The 23,536-nt window shown below is 43.1% G+C and overlaps 1 protein-coding gene across 1 annotated transcript in view; it reads right to left on the reverse strand.

Moving 5' to 3' along the window:
* Positions 1-23,536, reverse strand: part of LOC126995895 (uncharacterized) — a 38,352-nt gene that overhangs the window by 5,515 nt on the left and 9,301 nt on the right. Inside the window, exons 3-4 of the mRNA XM_050855793.1 lie at positions 16,568-16,773; positions 10,920-11,076 (exon numbers count right to left, since the gene is read on the reverse strand). Coding sequence (XP_050711750.1) covers positions 10,920-11,076; positions 16,568-16,773 — 363 coding nt within the window. The remainder of the gene's footprint in view (positions 1-10,919; positions 11,077-16,567; positions 16,774-23,536) is intronic.

Below are 23,536 nucleotides of genomic sequence, written 5' to 3' on the forward strand. Positions count from 1 at the left end.
TAGGGTATCAGGACACCTCTCCTCCCGAAATTGATCTCTCCTATTGGCCACTCCTATGTACTCTATTCGGGAGCAGTAAGTAGCGGGCTTTTTTTTTTCATTATTGTTTTATTTTTCACGCCCTTGAACTGTCTCCTTTTCTGTAAAAAAAAAAAAAAAAATGGCGCTCACCAGCCCAGCCTGTTCCACTCTTCTACTACTCTGTCAGTAAACCAATTTATGTATATGTTCCTGTTGAATTTATCCAGTTTAAACCCATTACTACGTGTCCTACACGGTTCTCTTACTTTCAGAGCCTTATAAATATCCCCCTTATTAAAGCCCTTCATCCATTTATAAACTTAGATCAAGTCTCCTCGCACCCTTCGCCTTTCTAGAGAATGCAAGTTTAATTGTTTGAGTCTTTCCTCGTATGACAAGTTTCTTAACCCGTGAATCATATTAGTCATCCTTCTCTGTACCGATTCTAAAATTTTGATGTCCATTCTATAGTAAGGTGACCATAACTGAACCAAATGACCAAGATGAGGGCTAACTAATGCTAAATATAGCTTGAGGATGACTTCGGCGCTTCTGTTACTTACGCCCCTTGAAATGAATCCGAGTACCCTGTTTGCTCGATTTCTAGCATGTTTGCATTGTGCCCTTGGACAGAGATCAGAACTCACTAAGACCCCTAAATCCCTCTCGCACCCATTTAAACAATACTTATGTGAGGAGTTGTTCCCACCTACACTAAGAATATTGCAAATCTTTACATTGAACTGCATCTGCCATTTCTCCCCTCAGTCATACAATCTTTTTAGTTCATCCTGGAGAATACTAGCGTCCTGATCCGATTCAATTATCCTACCGATCTTGGTATCATCAGCAAGCATACTAACATCACTACTAATACCTGTATCTAAGTCATTGATATAAATGATAAACAACAGTGGACCTAATACCGAAACTTGTGGGACCCCACTCGTAACACAGCCTCAGTCAGATCATTTACCATTGATTCGCACCCTTTGCTTCCTATTGCTTAACCCCCCCCCCCCCTGACCCAGTTCAAAACTTTACCCTCTACTCCAAGAGCCTGTAATTTAAGCAACAGTCGGTGGTGAGGAATTCTTTACCTCATATGTTGCACTCTATTCAGAAAACTGAATTTACTCCCACTCCTCTTCCGCAACATCCACAAGGTCATTTTCCTGACTATACTGTGATTAGTGCCCTTTCCAGTTACCATTATTTTGTTTTCTCCAAGTTGATTTCCAATTCTCTTGTTTCCTTTCCTCCCAAACGCTTCTATTATTGTTTCTACTGTCAATAAATCATCTACGTATGACAACTCCCATGAAACTCCCTTTCAGGTCTTTCTAGCTGCTCCTGTCATTTTATATGATGAATAGTAGCGGGCACAAATATCAAATTCTTCTGATGTTCCTGCTGTTTTTTTCTTGTTACCACATACAGTCATAATTATTGTTACCACCATTCTTTCAGGTACCCCATTTCTCCTTAAGTCCCACTCTATTACCTCCCTTGGTACTCAGTCAGAAGCTTTCTCTAGGTCCAAAACAATGTGGTAGCACTTTTTTTCTTCTGGCTGTATTATTTTTTTGTAGTTGCCTCTTGCTAAATATTGGCGCTGTAGTGGATCTGCCTGGGTAAAACCCAAACTGATAGTCACATATATCAACCAACTTTCTGGGTCTCTTCTTCAACACACCTTCTTATACTTTAACCACATGTCCAAATAGCCTTACTCCTTTCTACTTGGTACATTTCATAGTATCGCCCTTCCTCCTTACAGATTGGTATGGTACTACTACATCTACATCTCCAATCTTCTGGTACCCCCTCTCCATCTAGCCTTTTATTCATGATGTTAGTCAGTACTCTCACGCCTTCTTTTCCTGCTGCATTTAAAAAAAATTACGTGTTACTCCACTCGATCCTGCTCCTTTCCTGCTCCCAATTTTTTTCCAAGTTGCCTCTACCTCCTTTTCCGTGACCTCCTCCAACGGTCCTTCCACTTTTGCTGTTTCTTCGAATTGCTCTTCATTTTGTTCGTTTAGTAGATATCTGAAGTATTCCCTCCATCTCTCCATGATACCATCATTTCTACTCTGATCCCTATACTATTGTCTTTTAAATAATTTCTTACTACTATATCTTCTCTCTCTCTCTCTCTCTCTCTCTCTCTCTCTCTCTCTCTCTCTCTCTCTCTCTCTCTCTCTCTCTCTCTCTCTCTCTCTTTTCATCTGCTTGACTATTCTGAAAAGATCTTCCCTCTTCTTTGTTACACTCAAACTTCTCATCCATTCCTCCGGAACAAATCATTTGACGCTTGCCACCTCCCTCTTTGCTTGTCTTTTTCTGCTGCTTGTGTGTTTCTCAGTCGATCTCTGCTTAACTTTGCCATTTTTTGTAAGCCTCTTTCTTTTTTCTTGTTACCTGCCGAACTTTTTCATTCTACCACAAAGTTTCTCTTCTTCTGAAGTTTCCAGCCGTCTCCCGACAGATTTATCTACCAGCCTCCATGATAATGTCGCAGTTTCTCCCAAACTCCTTCACTTTCCTCCATTCTCTTTCTCACATTCTCTTCAAAATTTGTCCTGACTGCTTTCTCCCTTAGTTTTTTACTGTTTTATCTTCATATCTCCTCTCTTCCGTCTGCTTTTCGTCAAACCTATTGCCCTGACATTACTACACAAAAGTCTATGCTGTGGCATTCTTTCAGAATAACCTTACAATCCTTTAACAGTATTTTCTCATTCATCCTTAATTATATGTAATCAATCTGTGTGTCTGCTCTTCCGCTTTTGTAGGTGATTATCTGCCCAGTCTCATTCTTATAATTGTATTCAGTATCCTCAGCTGTCTATTCTAGCGAAACTCTCCCCCATAACCATTGATCCCCATGACCTCCTCGAAAAACATAATGTCCATTTCTACGTACCCATCCAGTTCCCCACCAGTCATCATCAAGTCCTCTTCCGGTATTCTACTCGGTATTCTACTCAGCACTCCGTTTGCCAGAGTGCTGAGTTCTTAGCAACTGACCACAGGCTTGTTGTTGCAACACTAAAGCTTCATGTCAGGTCAAGAAAAATCTCGAGGTGCAACACTACTGTGTTCCATCTCGAGAGGCTGAAGGACCTAGCATGTGCTCAGGAGTATGCAGTGACAGTCTCAAATCGGTTTGAAGTGCTCGGCACCCTGGAGGAACCTGTTGAATTGTGGGATACCTTCAAACGTGAGACTCTGCAAGCTGCCAAGGAGTGCATTGGAGAGCGCCCGAGATCTAGGAGTAGCTTTGCCTCGGTGGAGACGCTGGAGTCGCGCTGCCAGACTTGCAGGGAACCGGGACCAATAGAGGGCTCTGTCACGTAGGACTAGAGCTCTCCTTAGGAGAGACAAGGAGAGCCGAGGAGGTCGAGGGCCATTTAAATGCGAATGACCTCCGACCTGCGTAACAAGCCTTGAAGAAACTCTGCTCCAGGTCTTCCTCTCAGGTGAGCGCTATCCGAACAGCTGATCCGAACATGGATGGGCAGAGGGCTCGTTGGGCTGAGTACTTTGAGCAGCTCTACATGGCGGACCCTCCACGTGGGCAGCTTCCAGTTAGTGGGTTGCAGGTGGCGGATGCTGACCCACCCATTGACGAAAGCCCACCCTCTCTGGGCGAGGTCAGAGAGGCTGTGGCCAAGTTGAGGGGTGGGAAGGCACCTGGCGCCAGTAACATCAGTACGGAGCTGCTCAAAGCTGGAGGTTAGGCCATGTCCCACGGGTGTCATGCGGTCTTGACTGCCGTATGGCAGTCCGGTACCATTCCTCCTGACTGGAAGAGGGGGTTGGTCGTCCCTATCTGGAAAGGGATAGGGGACCGCCAGGACTGCAACAACTACCGTGGTATTACACAGCTCAGTGTGCCAAGCAATGTGCTTGCCCACCTATTGTTGATGCGAATTCGCAGCCAGCTGCTGAAGCTGAAAAGACCTGAACAGTCTGGGTTCACGCCCGGTAAGTCAACAACTGACTGTATACTAGCGCTTCGCGTACTGGTGGAGCGCCGACGTGAGTTTCGGCAAGGGATTCTTGCAGCCGATGTCGATCTCAAAAAAGCGTTTGATTCAGTGCATCATGAGGCACTCTGGGATCTTCTGCGACTCCGTGGGATTTATTCAAGGGCTATTGGTTTGCTGACTGGCCTGTATTCTGGGACAGAGAGTGCTGTGAACTGTGTGTGTGTGTGGGGGAATGTGAAGGTAGGAGTGAGGCAGGGCTGTGTCCTTGCCCCATCGCCTTTCAACACTTGTATAGACTGGGTACTGGGCAGAATCGTGAACCACAGTCATTGCGGAGCAATGGCAATTGGCAATGCCAGGGTCACCGACTTTTATTTTTTGCCGATGATGCAGTAATCCTTGCTGAGTCGCCGGAAGTTTTCGTGATGGCTCTAGAAGCACCTCACGAGGAGGCGAAGCCCTGGGACTTCAGGTCCCCAGGGCTAAGACCAAGGTACAGGTGTTTGGAGGCTTGCTAGATGAAACAGTACAATGTGTTCATGCGTGTGGCGAGGACGTTGAGATTTCAGAAAGTTTCACATATATTGGTAGCGTTGTTCATAACAACGTGGCACGTTTTCCGGAAGCTGATCCTGCTCATCGGGTTGTCTCTGTATGAGACAATTCTGAGTGGAGGAAGCCAAGGGGACGCCCACGGAGTTCGTGGCTGGATCAAGTCGATAGCTCCTGCCGGGAGGTACTCGGATTGGGAAGGGGGCCTGCATGGGAGACTCACCCGGTGAGTCCCCCGGGCTTGGCGTCGTAGGGTGGGCGAGGCGTATGCCCTCATTGATTGACTGATTGATATTATCCAATTTTTCACAGAACCTTTCCACTTATGACCTTCTATCTGATCCCCAGTATGGGTTCCACAAGGGGCGTTCTATTGGCGATCTTCTTGTTCTCTTAACTAACTCTTGGTCATTTTCTCTTAGCCGTTTCGGTGAAACTTTCTCAGTTGCGCTAGACATATCAAAAGCCTGTGATAGGGTCTGGCACAAATCTTGTCCGCCCTTGTATGGAGTATGCATCACATGTGCGGGGGGGGTCTCCACTCACACAGCTCTCTTGGACAAAGTGGAGTCAAAGGCTCTTCATATCATCAACTCCCATTCTCATACTGACAGTCTTCTACCTCTTAAAATCCGCCGCCGCCATGTTCCCTATCTTTCTATCTTCTATCTATATTTTCATGCTGACTACACTTCTGAACTTGGTAACTGCATGCTTCCCCCCCTCCCGCGACCCCGCTGCACTCGACTCTACTCTAGCTCATCCCTATACTGTCCAAACCCCTTATGCAAGAGTTAACCAGCATCTTCACTCTCTCCTCCCTTACACTGATAAACTCTGGAACAGCTTTCCTTCGTCTGCATATCCTCCTGCCTATCACTTGACCTCCTTCAAGAAGAGTGTATCAAAACACCTCTCCACCCGAAATTGACCTATCTTTTGTCTACTATGGGAGCGCTGAGTAGCCGGCTTTTTTTAACACTTTTTGTTGCCCTTGAGCCATCTCCTTCGTTGTAAAAAAAAAAATTATCCGCCCTTAAATACCTTGATCTTCATTATCCTTGGTGTTTTCCTCTGTACCTATTTTATTTCCTGTACTAGGTCCACCTTCACCTTGTATCCCGACACCATCTCTCCAGACCACCCTCATCTCCATCCCCAAATATTGTACAACCTTCTCCACGGTACGGGGCTTGTTTTACACAGCAAAAGTCAACTTTCCTTCTTGCAACCATATCCATCACTTCTCTACTTTTTTCCCACCATTGTTCCGATGTTCAGTATATCCGCTTTTAGCCCATATTTGCTTTTGTTCTGCCATGCGATTCTTCGCACCCGCTGCCCATTCAAGTGCTGCTGGGGACTGGAGACCAACATCTGTTCTCAACTGACCATCGTCTCTGAAGTGCCAGGAGCGAATTAGCTACGGTTGCATTCCCTTGCAAACCCCGACCACCTGTTGCAGGCAGTGATCCTAACCTTTGTTTAGGCTATAGTTTGCAAGGCAGCACGGCTCCTATTTCACCCATAGCTGGGAATGGATGGCCATTGGCACAAAAAGTTCCTCTACCCCTTGAATGGTTTTGGTTTTAGTCCAATTTGGTGTCCAGCACACCCTCCGCTCTGGTATGCCTCAGGGGGGTGGCCGGTTTAGTTGCCGACAACTCAACCATGCGGCGAGTTGTACTAGGTTACATGAAACCAAACTACTGAGTAGCAGGACTATACCCTGACCAGACGACCATCAATTAATATTCCGCCCATACACGTTCAGTTTTTACTGCAGTCACAGAACTGTTCATAAAACTGACAGTTTGGCTGTGCGGGTATGAAAGGGTTACTTCGATTTAGACGCATAAATCGTCTGCGATTCTAAACAAGATGTGCACAGTGCTGAAAGGATTAATTACTATATGACAATATAAAATCCTATTTATTCATTTAATCATAGGCATTAAAAAACATCAAGGAATATTGAGCTTTACTAAAGACTTAAATGATCATTTATAGGGAGTAGGCAGGAAGACACCTACCGAAACGGGCGAAAGCCACTCACGGTGATATAAATTTAATACGGGAAGCGAGGAGGGTGCTTCAAGCCCACCAACGACCCTTCCGGTGTCCTCACTTTCCGTTTCCCTATTGTCTCATCAACACCAGAGAGTAGTTCAGCATGCTCTCTAAAGACAGACCCTCTCTCTTTTCGGACCACACTGCATAGGGTAGGAGGTGGCTGAGTGGTTACAGTGCTGGACTCACATTCACCACACCATGGACAACGTCAGTTCGAATCCCCACGCTAACACCTGGGCTTTTTCAATCACCGCTGAGTGGCCTACGTCTACCCACATGCTGTCCAGAAGACCACCCATCAACCCGGACTCTGGAAGAAACCGTCCAGTGAATCAAGAATGAGTTCCGGGGAGCAGCATGAGCCAAGCATAACTAGCGCCACAATAAAAACCGACCATTGGGCGCCTGAAGAAAGCCTACCGGCGCTAAAGGCGGGGATGTAAGTAAAAAAAAAAAGTGATACACATTTTAAAATGGTGTACAAACATAATGCCTCAGAGTACCCGCCTGGAGGGGGGGGGGGGGGGGCGACCACAAATTCCCCCAAAGAGGACTCCCCTTTTGGCTATCGACCCGAGATGTGTCCTGGTAACTCCTAAAGCTTCTTCTTCACCAACTTCTGCAAGATTCGCGGTCTTAGTTATAATTTCCGTTCTGTGAAACACCATCTCTCCTCCGCTAAACCTCACCTTCTCTTCCCCTCCGAAACACGTATCGGCGGCTACTGACAGCAACTTCTACTCTGTTCCCTCCTACTATCTCTATCCTAAATTTATATCCAAAGCTGGATGTTGCGTCCACTTACACAGCATCACTTATTCTCGTGCCCACGACCTTGACTCTTCAGAATTTTCCACCATCTGGCTAAGACTTCATTATTGTCACTAATACATCTGTACTGTTTATTTCTCACCTAATTCTACCAACTATGTAAAATTCTTTGACTATTTAAATTTCAAAGTGGAGCACATATTGACCCACTCTCACTTCGCTGAGATCTCCAACCTATGAGATTTCAATGTTCACCACCAGCTTTGGGTTTCATCTATTTTCACTGATCAGCCTGGTGAACAAGCCTACAACTTTGCTATCCTTAATGATCTAGAGCAGTTGGTTCAGCACCCTACACGTAATCCCGACTGTCTTGGAAACACACCCAACATTCTAGACCTATTCCTGACCTTTAACCCTTCAGCTTATTTTGTCAAACTGTTCTCCCCGTTGGGCTCCTCCGATCACAACCTTATTTCTGTATCATGTCCTATCGCCCTTGTACTGTCGCTAGACCCACTGAAGAGGCGGTGCTTCTGGTATTTTGCTTCAGCTCGGTGGGATGACCTGAGGATATATTTTTTCCGATATACCGTATATTGACTTCTGCTTCCAGGAGAAAACCCCACTGTGTGTGCACAGCTCATCACAGATGTAATTGTCTCTGGAATGAAGGCACACATTCAACTTACTTTCTCTATTCCTCATGCTAAAAAGCCTTGGTTTAATCACGCTTTTTTCGAGATATCATAGAGAGGTAGCTCACAAAAGGTACCAGAGTCTTTACACTCCTGCTAATCATGATCTTTACATTTCCGCTCGGAATCGGGCCAAATCTGTTCTTCAACTCACCAAAAATACTTCCATCAATAGAAAATGTAACAACCTTGCTTTCTCTAAGTCGTCCAGTGACTTCTGGCACCTAGCCAAAAATATCTCCAATTTCACTTCTTCATCTTTCCCTTCTCTCCTCAATCCTGACTACAGCACCGCCGTCACATCTATCTCTAAGGCTGAACTCTTCTCTGAAACCTTCGCTAAAAAACCCACTCTGCACGACTCTGGGCATATTCCTCCAACTCATCCCCCCTCTGACTTCTTTAAGCCCGTTATTAAGATTCTTAAGAAAGATGTTTTCTATGCCTTCCCTGGCCTCATCCCTCATAAGGCTTTTAAATACTGTGCTTCCGTGCTGACGCTCTGCCTGATCAAACTCTTTCATCTCTGCCTGTCAACACCTACCTTTCCTTCATGCTGGAAGTACAGTTACATACAGCCTGTGCCTAAGAATGGTGACCGTTCCAATCCCCCAACTAAAGCCCTATAGCTTTACTTTCCTATTTTTCTAAAGCTTTTGAATTTATCCTTAACCGGAAGATTCGTAACCATCTATCCACTTCTGACCTTCTATCTGATCGCCAGTATGGGTTCCGCAAGGGGCGTTATACTGGTGATCTTCTTGCTTTCTTAACTGACTTCAGGTCATCCTCTCTTAGCCGTTTCGGTGAAACTTTCTCAGTTGGGTTAGATATCTCGAAAGCTTTCTCGCACAACTCTTTGCTTTCTAAACAGCCCACATACGGGTTATATCCTTCTCTCTGCTCCTTCATCTCCAGTTTCCTTTACGGCCGTTCTATCTCTCTTGTGGTAGACGGTCTCTGTTCTTCCCCTAAACCAATCAACAGTGGTGTCCTGCAGGGCTCTGTCCTGTCTCCCACTCTCTTTTTGATATTCGTCGATGATCTTCTTTCCACAACAAACTGTCCTATCCACTCATGCACCGACGACTCTACTTTGCATTATTCAACTTCTTTCAACAGAAGACCATCCCAACAGGAATTACAAGACTCCATACTGGAGGCTGCAGCATGTTCAACCTCTGACCTTGCTATTATTTCCGACTGGGGCAGAAGGATGCCTCAAAAACTCAATTTCTCCACCTATCAGCTCGACACAATCTTCCAAACACCAATCCCATATTCTTCGACAACACTCAGCTGCCACCTTCCACACTAATCATCTACGGTTTATCATTAACTCAAAATCTAAACTCGAAACTTCACATCTCTAATCTCACTAAATCAGCTTCCTCGAGGTTGAGCGTTTTGTATCGTCTCCGCCAGTTTCTTTCCCCCGCACAGTTGCTATCCATATACAGGAGTCTTGTCCGCCCTCGTATGGAGTATGCATTTCACGTGTATAGGGGGGGAGGCTCCACACAAACAATCTCTTGGACAAAGTCAAAGGCTCTTTGTCTCATCAACTCCCCTCCTCTTAATGATAGTCTTCTACCTCTTAAATTCCGCCGCCATGTTGCCTCTCTTTCTATCTTCTATCGATATTTTCACGCAGACTGTTCTTCTGAATTTGCTAACTGCATGCCTCCCCCCGTCCCGCGGCCTCGCTGCACACGACTTTCTTCTCAGGCTCATCCCTTCATTGTCCAGATCCCTTACACACGAGTTAACCAACATCTTCGCCCTTTCATCCCTCACGCTGATAAACTTTGGAATAATCTTCCTTCATCTGTATTTCCTGCTGCCTACGACTTCAACTCTTTCAGGAGGAGGGTATCAGGACACCTCTCCTCCTGAAATTGACCTCTCTTTCGGCCACTCCTCTGAACCTTTTTTTTTTATAGGAGTAGTGAGTAGCGGGCTTTTATTTCATTATTGTTTCCTTTTTTTGCCATTGAGCCGTTTCCTTTGCTGTACATAAAAAAGAAAAAAAATGTCATTGACTTGTTCGAATAGCTGGATGTTCTAGCGGCTGAGGTGCGAAGAACTGCACGCTTTACTCAACAGGTTTGTAGGTTTAGCTGATAGTCAAAACTGACTATGAACCGTAAGACGAGCTCCTAGTAGATTCTGGACCTTTATAATATAACATTGATTGGGAAACCAATATAAATACTTCATCATGTGAGGGTAGCCAATGTCGGTTATAGTTCGAATTTAGCGTGCAGTGTGCCATTAAGTGATAATTAGTAGCTGGGTTCCGTTATGTAAATTTGGGTCGAAATTTTTCTGAAAACGTTTACTGGCGAGGCATGAAGGCAATATGAATCCAGATTAACACGTGTCTAGTTAATATGTAACCGAAACACGAAGAGGTAAGGTGGGAACGCATATTATAATGTTACATGAATTATCATTTTGTCGTCATCTCAACTGTCTCATTTGCCTCCAGTGATGTACAACAGCTACAGCAGATTAGTTTTGTTCCTTAGTGCTTCCGCATCGGAGATCTCAATGAAGTTTTAGTGTTTTCACTTCTGAAAATCTGAGAAGTTAATGCAAACTGCTTTCTCATCGGAAATCTCAATGAAATTCTAGTATTTTCACTTAAGAAAAAAATCAGAGTTAAGTTAAAATTGATGCTGATTATCTCATCTGTTGGTCCCAATGAATCATTTAGTTTTCTCGCCTCCCTTCATATTTAGGTGCGTTGTTTCATCTTATTCAGCTCATTCGCTTAAATACAAATAAGAACATAATTTCCTACCTCCATCTCTGCTCCTTCGATGTCCAATGATAAGTAGTCAATGACAGGTACGTCGAGGGCTTTAAGGATAGCGTACAGCGGCAAGGCTCGAACGGTGATTATTGTTTTGGCCTTCTTGTCCCACACAGAACTTAGCACTCCCTTTGTACCACGAACACTGGAAAGGAAATAGTGCGTGGAGAGCAATCGTAAGAAAATAATAAATTAACTGATTAATAAATAGATACAAATAACAATGAAAATCATCAATAGCATAGCTACAGACGCTGATGAATAGTATTAATAAGTATACTACTACTACTACTAGTACTACTACTACTACTGCTAATAACAATAATAATAATAATAATAATAATAATAATAATAATAATAATAATAATAATAATAATGGGAAGGCGGTGGCTGAGTGGATAACTTGACGGCGCCACGTTCAGGACTATGCGGGTTCGCGGCCAGCCCGGTGCCACAAACTGGGATTTTTCATTCAACGCCGAGTGGCCTCATTACCCACATGCCGTCCAGAAGACCACATATCAACCCGGACTCTAGATTCTAGGATCAAAGATGAACTCCGGGGGACAGCATGAGCCAATGCAAGAAGCCGCCACTATAAAACGCGAGCCTGCCCCACAATGGGCTCGGGCCGACCATCAGGCCATATGAAGAAAGCCTACCGGCGCCATAGGCAAAAATTATAATAATAATAATAATAATAATAATAATAATAATAATAATAATAATAATAATAATAATTTTAACAACAACAACGATGATAATAATAATAATAATAATAATAATAATAATAATAATAATAATAATAATAATAATAAATAACAGACACAAACATGTAAGAATATAAGCAAGAGGCCGTCATGAATATACGTACTGTACATTTTTGTTTTTTTCCTGTGTTCAATTTTCATTCATCTACCAAACTCATACCCGGCTGTCCTACCACCAGATCCTTTTTAAAGCCCTTCATCCATTTATTGATTTTGATCAAATTTCCTCGCACCTTTTGCTTTTCTAGAAGAGCATATTTTGTAATATACCTGGATAAACCGGGTCAAGGTAAATTGTGGTGATCTCGGACCGAATACTGTTATGTGCCCCGAGTTAATGTAATCTTCCCACCACAGGCTCAAAGGGCCAATGCGACGGAGATGAGTACCGCAGCTACTAGCAACCTTAGCGAATGCACTCACCTTTACCTGTTATATGGCACATTTATCAATAATTTTGGCTACCCTCCTTTCCACAGATTCTAATTTTTTTTGATGCCCCTCCTATAGTAAGGGTATGAGAAATATATCACATAATCAAGATAAGGTCAAAATAATGCTTGATATAGTTTGAGGATGACTTCAGAGCTTTTACTGCTTAAGTTCCTTGAAATGAAGCAAAGCACCCAATATGCACGATTCTTACTTAGCCTGAACGGACTGAATCCTTGGTCGGAGATTAAAGTTCACTTAGATTCTTAAATGTCTCTCACATCTAGATCTGCTTAATGGAGTGTCTTTCAAGTAAAAATTATGAGCAGGGATATTCCTCCTTACTCTCAAAATACTACACTTCCACAACTTCATTTTCCACTTCCCCGCCGAATCGAATAATCGATCAAGTTCGTAGTGCAGCACACTAGCCTCTTGATCTGATTTAAGAAGTCTACCGATTTTTGTATCATCCGCAAACTTACTAACCAAATCATTAATATAAATGATGAACAGCAGTAGACTTGATTTAATAAAGAACGCTGTGAAAACACATTCGTAACACAGCCCCAGTCACATTTTTACCATAATTTGCACTCGCTGCTTCCTATTGCTAAAGCACGCCCTGATACATTCCAACACAGTTCCATAGACTCCGTGAGTCATTAATTTTAGAAACAGCCGGTGGTGGGGAACTGTCTCAAACGCTTTACTAATATATATTATATATATATATATATATATATATATATATATATATATATATATATATATATATATATATATATATATATATATATATATATATATATATATATATATATATATATATATATATAATCATAGTTTAGATATCTATGCCATAACTTAAAAATTGCCAGTGATCGCTAGCTACTTTAACTAATGTTGGGATCACACATCCGCAATTTCGCTCTGCGACGGTTGGCGATTTTGAAAATTTCCGAAATCCGGCCGGTCGCGCGAACATTTTGAGATGTTCAAAAAGTTCGCATAAAGTCTGCGATATTGGCCAAATCGCAAAATTATTCACACGGTTAAGCGAGAGACCATCGCAGTATGCGCTAGCATACCCTCGTCAAACGCAAGGGGTCACGGTGTATGCACGCGTATGTGCGAGCGACTTTGTACTTCATGCGTATGGCAACGACGCTGCTTCGGAAAGCGAGATGGCAGCGAGCGAGCGGGATGGTGTGAAAAACCGTTGGCGAGCGACCACTCGCTCGCACTCACACTGTCCTGCCACACTCTGCTACCCTGCCCGCCTGCAAAATAATAGCCTATAGTCGGTCCAAATTAGCTTGGCCAATTTGCACCGAGAGGCCCCTCCCCCATTCTGGCCTCCTTTCACCTGATTGGCTGTTGATGACATCATAGATTGTATCAAAGACACGTACCAAATATATATGATTGAGATAATCTAGCTTCTTTCATGATTAAAAAATATTCGAAACTTAATTGAATAACGACACTACTTAAACAATCAATGACATCACTTAAGAAACAAAGTACAATCATAATACTGCAAGTTTTCAAGGGAGAACGGGCCCTGCAAAACGAGCACTGTAGGTGATGATAGTAGTTGCTGTTACTATACAATTATCACTAAGGCCGGTGTCACACTAGGCGGTTTTGCCGAGCGGTTTCGCCGAGCGGTTTCGCCGCTTTTGCGATAACACACACAAACCAATTGGAGGTGTCACACTGGGCGATTTTGCCGCGCGGTGCCGCACGGCAGCCCCCCACCACCGCAGCATGCTGCGGCAGAACCGCCCTGCCGCGCTGCCGCTGCCCGCCGCGATTGAGGACACAACACACACAGTTCAATGCACGTGGTCACACTGGGGGGTTCCGCCGCGCGGTCGACCACCATGTTTGACGTTGATTTGTTTATTCAATTAGTGTAATTGTCAATCTTTCCTTGGCAGATATTGCCCTCCTGAACTGTGTGTTTTGTTTGGAGATGTGAGACCTTATAACTTGCAGCAATTTATCAAATGAAGCCTTGGTCATTCGGTAATTAACAACATAAGAACATAAGAACGTAGGAGTGTGCAAGAGGCCGGTAGGCCTGTACAAGGCAGCTCCTTTGAACCTAAGCTCCCATGAATCTAACTCCAACTAATATCACTGTCTATGAATTTATCTAATCTATTTAATAATCCGACAATTGTACTGGCACTCACCACATGACTCCTCACCCTGTTCCACTCATCTACCACTCTGTTAGTAAACCATTTTTTGCCTAGTTCCTTGTTGCATCTGAATTTATCCAGTTTAAACCCATTACTACGTGTCCTACCCGGTTCTCTTACCAACATAACCTTTTTAATATCCCCCTTATTACAGCCCTTCATCCATTTATAAACCTCGATCATGTCTCCACGCACCCTTCGCCTTTCTAGAGAATGCAAGTTTAACTGTGTGAGTCTTTCCTCGTATGGCAAGTTTCGTAACTCTTGAATCATCTTAGTCATCCTTCTCCGCACCGATTCTAACATTTTTATATCCATTCTATAGTAAGGTGACCAGAACTGAACCGCATACTCAAGATGAGGTCTAACTAATGCTAAATATAGTTTGAGGAAGACTTCGGCGCTTGCTTACGCTCCTTGATATAAAACCCAGTACTCTGTTTGCTCGATTTCTAGCTTGAATGCATTGTGCCCTTGGACTGAGAGCAGCCGCACGGCGAAACCGCCAAAGTGTGACATGGTACTGGTTAGTAGGGGTGGGCAGGTACCGGTACCAGTACCGGTACTAACGGTACCAGCTAAACGGTACGGTACCGGTACCAGATTGCTCGGTACCGGTACCAGTTGCTCGGATTTATTTATTGGATTTATTGATAATTCTTCATGTCCGATTTTTTTTTAGGTTGCTAATAAATATTGTTATTGTTATTAGACTATGATCGAGTACATCCATAATAACTATACATGCTATTTTTTTATCGAAAAAATAAATATTCACTTCATTCAGAGAGAGAGAGAGAGAGATCACCACTTAGTAAGTGGATATCTCGGTGATATGGGTAGTAGGTACTCGATCATAGTCTAATAACAATAACAATATATATTAGCGTTTTCTAAAGACTCGTGGGACTCACTAACTTTTAACCCAAGACTTCGTTTTCATTTTACTTGCCACTGTTAAATTCTTATGACTCGTTAACTTTTAGAGAGAGAGAGAGAGAGAGAGAGAGAGAGAGAGAGAGAGAGAGAGAGAGAGAGAGAGAGAGAGAGAGAGAGAGAGAGATCATATTTATCCAATAAAGCATTAACGAAAAAAGAGTTTGAATCTCTTGGCGAGAGTTTTTGGCTATAAACAATTGCACGATTGATTTTATTAGATGATTAAATTTTGGTGGTGAGTAGGAGAGAGAGAGAGAGAGAGAGAGAGAGAGAGAGAGAGAGAGAGAGAGAGAGAGAGATCATATTTATCCAATAAAGCATTAACGAAAAAAGTTTGAATCCCTTGGCGAGAGTTTCTGGCTATAAAGAATTGCATGATGAATTATATGTTTAAATATTGGAGGTGTAGCAGGCGAGAGAGAGAGAGAGAGAGAGAGAGAGAGAGAGAGAGAGAGAGAGAGAGAGAGAGAGAGAGATTTACATAGAAAATTAGACCACACAGACCCCATGGTACAGACTAGGTGGTCTGTCTTTGAACCTAAGTGATTTTACATTAATCAGAAGGCTCCTAAACGTTGCATTTCTACTCTAGTTGATATTAAGTTGAAGGAAGAGAGAGAGAGTTTTCTTTACAGGAAATTTGTTTGGGAATTTCATCAGAAGTCATTACGAAAAAAAAACTCCTTTGGGTACCGGTACCGGTACTAACGGTACTTGAGTTTTCGGTATCGGTACTACCGGTACTCAAATTAACGGTACTTGCCCATCCCTACTGGTTAGGCGGCGCCGCCGCTTTTCCTCACCCAGCGGTTTTGCCGCGCGGCGAAACCGCCCAGTGTGACACCGGCCTAATAGTAGTAGTAGTTGTAGTAGTAGTAGTAGTAGTAGTAGTAGTAGTAATAATAATAATAATAATAATAATAATAATAATAATAATAATAATAATAATAATAATTATAATAATAAAAAGTAATAATAATAGTAATGTAATAATAATAATAATAGTAGTAATAATAATAATAATAATAATAATAATAATAATAATGATAATTATAATAATAGTAACAGTAATAATAATAGTAATAACAATAGTAATATTATTAACATAATAATAATAATAATAATAATAATGATAGTAACTAGAAATAATAGTAATAACAATAGTGATAATAATATTACTAAAAATAATAATAATAATAATAATAATAATAATAATAATAATAATAATAATAATAATAATTATATTAATAAACAGGAACAAGAACATTTAACAAGAGCTCACCGGAATTTAACCTCAGTGGACTTGTTGGTAAGGGACAATGCGGTCTGGATGGAGTAGGCCTTCCTGTGCTTTTGCAGTAGCTGTTGGTAAGTGCCCGGAAATGCCTCAATCAGAAGGCCTCGCCATCCCATCTGTCTCTCCAGGTAGAGCGTGTTACTGTGCAGTTCCCCGTCCGCCGCCCCCACCTCCAAAAAAAAGCCACCTTTCTGGGACAATAAGCAAATGATTCGTGAAAATATGACCGATTATAGATGTAAACGATACATGCAAAGACTTTGGGGACCCTATTCACAATGTTTTTTTTACAGTAAGGGATGCAGCAAACAGACAACATAAAAACGCTGAGCGCTGCTCTTTTCGTTAAAAAAAAAGGATAGGTGCAGGGGCCAGAAGCTAGGGTCACATTCGGTTGGTAATATGTCTTAATACTCCCCTCTTGAAAGAGTTGAAGTCGTGGGCAGTAATAAATACATACAAAATTTGGCTGTTTCAGAGTTTAGAGCCAAAGGGATAAAGGAATGAAGATGCTGGTTGATTCTGCATTGAATTTGGAAAGCACAGGTATAAGCTAGAGTAGCCAGTAGAGTAGAGTAGCCATGGGGACAGACACATAACTCATTGCCAGCCCTCTCTGTGTCAGTGCACACACTGAAGTCGGCCAAACAATGAGTGTGTCACAGCTTAAAGGTAAGAAACAAAAGCAGAAACAGAAAGTCCCTCTTGACGTTGCTCCAACAAAAGAAAACACAACGAGGCTAAAAGAGAGCTTGGCATATAGTGGAGCGGATAACAGCCAAAATACTCCCGAATCGTGCATGGTGATACAAGCACACAATTTGGCACAGTGGTAGAGATTGAATACCTTTTAATTTTACCCGATTTGCCACTTGAAAATCCAAGATGGCCACCATTTTTTCAAGATGGCCGCCATCAGGACCTGTAAAAAATGTAATTCTGGACCTTAATTTGGATGTAGTTCATTATATTCAACACATTGGTGTCATTTTATATGTTTTAAAGCATCTGATGGACATAATGTCCTTTGAGAAGCGCCATCCAGAAGCAGCTAAGGAGTTTCACCAAGGCAACTTTGTTGTGCACAAGTCAACAAAGGTGTTTTCTGGGATGCCCATAGACCAAGCTCACGAACAAAATAACGCTGTCATGAAAGGAGATGGAGGAGCCACTGGACTCACAGAAGATCCTGGAAAGCTGCGTCGCTGGATGGTGGCTGGGCCAGATGTAAGCCGTCTTATCACTGGATATGAGAGTGTCAGGCATGAAGGATGCAGCATTTGGCAGCCGGCATCATGAGCAGACCTCATGTGCCCAAAAGACCTTCCTGGAGAAGTTGAAATCTCTCACTTAAATTAAGTGACCACTGAGATGGGCAACCCATTCCAGGGGGAGTCAAGTGGCCTTCTTGTCCTCGACACAAAGAATGTTGCTGATCCAGCCATGACGAGCTGCTGAAGACCCACTATCAGAGAGGCCAGGAACAATTTATATCTTTCAAAGAGAGCTTGTACAGTGGAGAGGAAAATGCTTTCTACGCACCACTCAGGAAGAACAAAATAACCCTCTGCAAATCTTAACATTCTGCCAAGACCACCAAGGATAATGTCCTAAAAGTAGACTGTCAAATATTCTCTCGACTCTTCATCTCGTGCCAGAACCGGGAATATATAAAAGAGTCATGAGAACCAGTCGGCACCAGCCTCACTGAGTGATAATGGCCAGCTACACACCACACAGAAGTCTCAGCTGGCAGAAATTCTCCAGAAACAAGTCACCATGCCTGTGACAGAACCTGAGGCTGATGCAATCATCATTGACGGATCAGCACTCATCAGAGCCTTCCCTCCAAAGTCATCAAAGACCTTTGATGTATATGTGCAAGAAGATCTTATCCCAAAGGTGGAATTATATGGGGCAAAATACAAAATATATAGTCCTTGATGTCTACAAGAAGGACAACCTGAAAGCAGAGACCAAGTCGAAGTGGGGATCAGGCATCAGAAGACGAGTCTTGGCAACAAGCAAAACACAAGTCAACTGGAAAGGGTTTCTCAGGGACGACAGCAACAAGACCGAGTTGTTTGAATTCCTTTCTGACAAGGTCTGCAGAGCCGAGACAATCAGGAACCTGGTGATAGCTGCAAAGGGGAATCTTGCTATCACCAACTCAAGCAACAAGTTCATTGATGCCATCTCCCCATGCAGCCATGAAGAAGCTGACACCCGACTCTTCTTACATCCCCGAGACGCAGCTCTCAATGGAAGCCAGTCCCATGTCATCAAGGCCAATGACACTGATGTGCTTGTCATAGCAGTGTATGTCCTGCCATCCCTTCTGGAATCTGGTCTTCAAAAGATGTGGGTCTTCTTCAGACAAAAGGACCTACCACTAGATGGATACCTGTTCATGACATAGTATCGGCAATCGGTCCACAGAAGACACGCGGGATCCTCTACTTCCATCGTTTACTAGATGCTATGTTGTTTCTGCCTTTCGAGGCAAAGGCAAGAAATATGCATGGCTCACCTGGAACATGTGTGATGAAGTGACCGAAACCTTTATCACACTCAGTCAGACTGCAAGTAAAGTGTCTGACAATGATCTCCAGAACCTGGAGCGTTTCGTCATAGTACTATACTGTATGACAGGGCCAATTCAGCTACAAGTGTTGACGAACCAAGACTGGAGCTGTTTGCTCGCAAGCAAAACACTAGTCATCACGTGCTGCCTTGAGGGAACATGCAAAGCGTGCTGCCTACCAGGCAGGAATAATCTGGGCTCAGGCAACAACTCGGGAGCCCGATAGTGACAACCCTGCCGATTAGGGGTGGACCCAAGAGGAAGGCACATGGAAAGTTGTCTGGACGACGCTCCCACCAATCGCAGCATGTTGTCAGCAGTTGACCAAGTGTAGCTGGAAGGGAGAATGCAAGGGCAGATGTAAATGCTACCACCATGGACTTACCTGCTCTGCTCTCTGCAGTTGGAATTGTGAGACACAATAATCATTACCATGTTTATTATGCTAGAATTTTACTCTCAAACAATTCATGTTCCAAGATGCTCGAAGTAGGTGTTGGCCTTAGCAAGCATACTTTTGATTTCAGTGAGCAGCTGCATTGATGTACATGTGTTCTGCATAGTTTTGTTTGTGACGCACAAATATTATCTCAAATCTCATGTAATTTCTGTCTATTTGTATCTTTACTAGGCATTTTTTATTAAAATGTTTGTTTCCTGTATGTTTGTCTTTTATTTTCATGTTTCTTTGGCAGCCATCTTTAAAAAAATGGCCACCATCTTGAAGTCTCAAGTGCCCATTAAAGCTGCAAGGTCATCATGACCAATATTTGTGTAATTGTAAATGTAATTGTGAGTGTCATTGAGCAAATGAAACCCCTTCCATGAAAAAAGTCCATTCTGTGGGCTCATCTTGGCGGCGATCTTGAAAAATGGCGGCCATCTTGTACCATGACTCAAAGTACAACTGAGCCAAATATGATGTTTGTATCACCAAGTGCACGATTTTTCCATTATCTGTCCCGCTATAGTACATCTCTTTCTCCTCAGCCCTGAAGAGTGGAATCATTTTCGTAGCGCGTCGCTGAACTCTTTCTAATAATTTAATGTCCTTCCTATATTTAGGGAACCAGAACTGCAATGCATATTCCAGATAAAGTTTTACCATTCTCAACTCAAGGCGTACGAGGGTACCTACCCTCGATCTTATTCCTCGAAATCCAGACTTGTTAGGGGAGATATTGCCATTGCACTCAAAATAGTGTATTAGACGGAAGTTCACCATCTTCTCCATCAGTTTGCAGAAGCAGGATGTTAGGACTACGAGGTGGCAATCTAAAAGTTGTGAACCATTATTCCAAGGCTTACGGATAGAAAGTACAGTTTATTCACGCCATCAATTTGAAATAATATCTATGCTGTAAATCTGGGGTAGCAAAGTCATGGTTGCAAAATTAAGATGTCGGAGCACGGCGTACATGATGTTGTCAGGACCCGGCGAGGTGACGTTACAGGAGAACTGATTTGATTGGAGTTCATGCATGGAGAACATGGAGAAGGGGACGTTGTACTTTTCTCCTTTCAAGGACGAAAACTCTAGCTGGCAACGCTCATGTTCTTCCAAGTGACAATGTACGGACGACGGGTAGTCTGGAATCCGACAGAGAACACAACAGCAAATGCAATGGCTATGGCGTCGGCAACCTCAGCGCTTTGTGACACTAAATCATTGTTGATTTTAAGTGTAGGTGGTGGACGTGACGAAAAATTTCCAGGTATTCAATGTACTCTCTCTCGCATCTGTGACATTTGTGTCTGATTTATTGATGATACATATACAAATATATATATATATATATATATATATATATATATATATATATATATATATATATATATATATATATATATTTTTTTTTTTTACAACAAAAGAGGCAGCTCAAGGGCACACAAAAAAAGAAAACAATAATAAAAAAAAGCCCGCTACTCGCTGCTCCTAAAAAATAAACAAAAGAGGTGGCCGAAAGGAAGATCAAATACGGGAGGAGAGGTGTCCTGATACCCTCCTCTTGAAAGAGTTCAAGTCGTAGACGGAGGAAATACAGATGTAGGAAGATTGTTCCAGAGTTTACCAGCGTGAGGGATGAAAGAGTGAAGATGCTGGTTAACTCTTGCATAAGGGGTTTGGACAGTATAGGGATGAGCATGAGTAGAAAGTTGAGTGCAGCGGGGCCGCGGGAGGGGGGGAGGCATGCAGTTGGCAAGTTCAGAAGAGCAGTCAGCGTGGAAATATCGATAGAAGATAGAAAGAGAGGCAACATTGCGGCGGAATTTAAGAGGTAGAAGACTATCAGTATGAGGAGGAGAGCTGATGAGACGAAGAGCCTTAGCCTCCACTCTGTCCAGAAGAGCTGTGTGAGTGGAGCCCCCCCACACATGAGATGCATACTCCATACGAGGGCGGACAAGGCCCCTGTATATGGACAGCAACTGTGCAGGGGAGAAAAACTGGCGGAGACGGTACAGAACGCCCAGCCTCGAGGAAGCTGATTTAGTAAGAGATGAGATATGAAGTTTCCAGTTGAGATTTTGAGTTAAGGATAGACCAAGGATATTTAGTGTTGAGGAAGGTGATAGCTGGGTGTTGTCAAAGAATAGGGGATAGTTGTTTGGAAGATTGTGTCGAGTGGATAGGTGGAGAAACTATGTTTTTGAGGCGTTGAAGGACACCAGGTTCTTCTTGCCCCAATCGGAAATAATAGTAAGGTCTGAGGCTAAGCGTTCTGCAGCCTCCAGCCTTGAGTCGTTAAGTTCCTGAAGGGTGGGTCTTCTATTAAAAGAAGTTGAATAATGCAGAGTGGAATCATCGGCGTAGGAATGGATAGGACAGTTCGTTTTGGAAAGAAGATCATCAATGAACAACAGAAATAGAGTGGGAGATAGGACAGAACCCTGTGGGACACCACTGTTAATAGATTTAGGGGAAGAACAGTGACCGTCTACCACGGCAGAAATAGAACGGTCAGAAAGGAAACTGGAGATAAAGGAACAGAGAGGGATAGAATCCGAAAGAGGACAGTTTAGAAAGCAAAGGCTGGTGCCAGACTCTTTTGAAGGCTTTCGATATGTCTAGCGCAACAGAGAAAGTTTCACCGAAACGGCTAAGAGAGGATGACCAAGAGTCAGTTATGAGAGCAAGAAGATCGTCAGTAGAACGCCCCTTGCGGAACCCATACTGGCGATCAGATAGAAGGTTAGAAGTGGAAAGGTGCTTTTGAATCTTCCGTCAATTATTGTCAATTTGAAGCTAAAAATATTAATACTATCGCAAATAGCTACTTTGTTAGTATAAAAGCTGCCTTTTTTCTCCAAGTGGTTAATAATTATAATAACCAAGGATGATTAATAATTATAATCAGCGATCTTTAGAGTTAACATAACAGCTGTTTGCTACAGTACTAATGATTTTTAACTCAAAATCGTCTATAATTAGTGGTATTTGTAATTGTTGCTTGCATATTATTGATAATGACGACTGTTTGCTATGCGTAGGCTATCAAACATAATCTACGAAATCGGACACACCGTGTGAGAGGGGGTTGTCAGGGCTCGAAAATGCACACTTCAGACTTGGGTGAACCGATATCTTTTATATAGAGGAGCACTCTCGTGAGTGCAAACTGACCAAACTCACCTTGCAGTCCACTAGCCTGCTCTGGTTCTGTAGCAGCCACCGCTCAAGCAGTCGCGTGCTCTCTTCCAGTGAAAACGGAAAATGGGGCGTTGCAGTATAGACTCATTGTTCATTCTTATTTTGTGTCAATGTTTTCGTTCGTGCTCCCGTCTCGCTGTTTCTTGTGCGTCTAATTGTTTATCTCTTGTTACTTGTTTACCTTTGACTGTCCGTCCACTTTCTCTTGTTGTCCACCGTTACACATTGTTCCACACATACACCAACACTTAAATGTTAACCTACACAAACAACATTCACACAAACGCATACACAAACAAACACCTATCCTATGTGTTGTCCTTGTCGTGATGATCTGTGTAAGTTTTGTCTAATAAAGTAACCCTGGCGGATATGACTTTCTCTATCCGTGAACCGATTAGCACTTAGAACACTCGCTACCACCAACAATTGGTGACCCCGCAGTGTTGCTATGGTTCAAGGTGGCTTATAGCCGGTGCCGTTTTAAGGGCACTCTCTCCTAGAGTGGAGGACCTGGGCAAGGTAGCTTGTCCATTCGTCCGCCCTCTCCTGGGGCAAAAATCCTCACCTCCATTCGGGGTTCGTGGGGCTGAGCACTCAGGTCGGGAGAAATATTACGCCGTAGGCGTAGTTGCCACCTTCAGGGTTCTCCCCCGCCCTCCCCTAGGCGCCCTCTGCGCCTTCCCCAAGCACCCTCTGTGCCTCCCCCAGGCACCCT

Source organism: Eriocheir sinensis, chromosome 9 (genome assembly GCF_024679095.1).
Source record: "Eriocheir sinensis breed Jianghai 21 chromosome 9, ASM2467909v1, whole genome shotgun sequence".
Classification (NCBI taxonomy): domain Eukaryota; kingdom Metazoa; phylum Arthropoda; class Malacostraca; order Decapoda; family Varunidae; genus Eriocheir; species Eriocheir sinensis.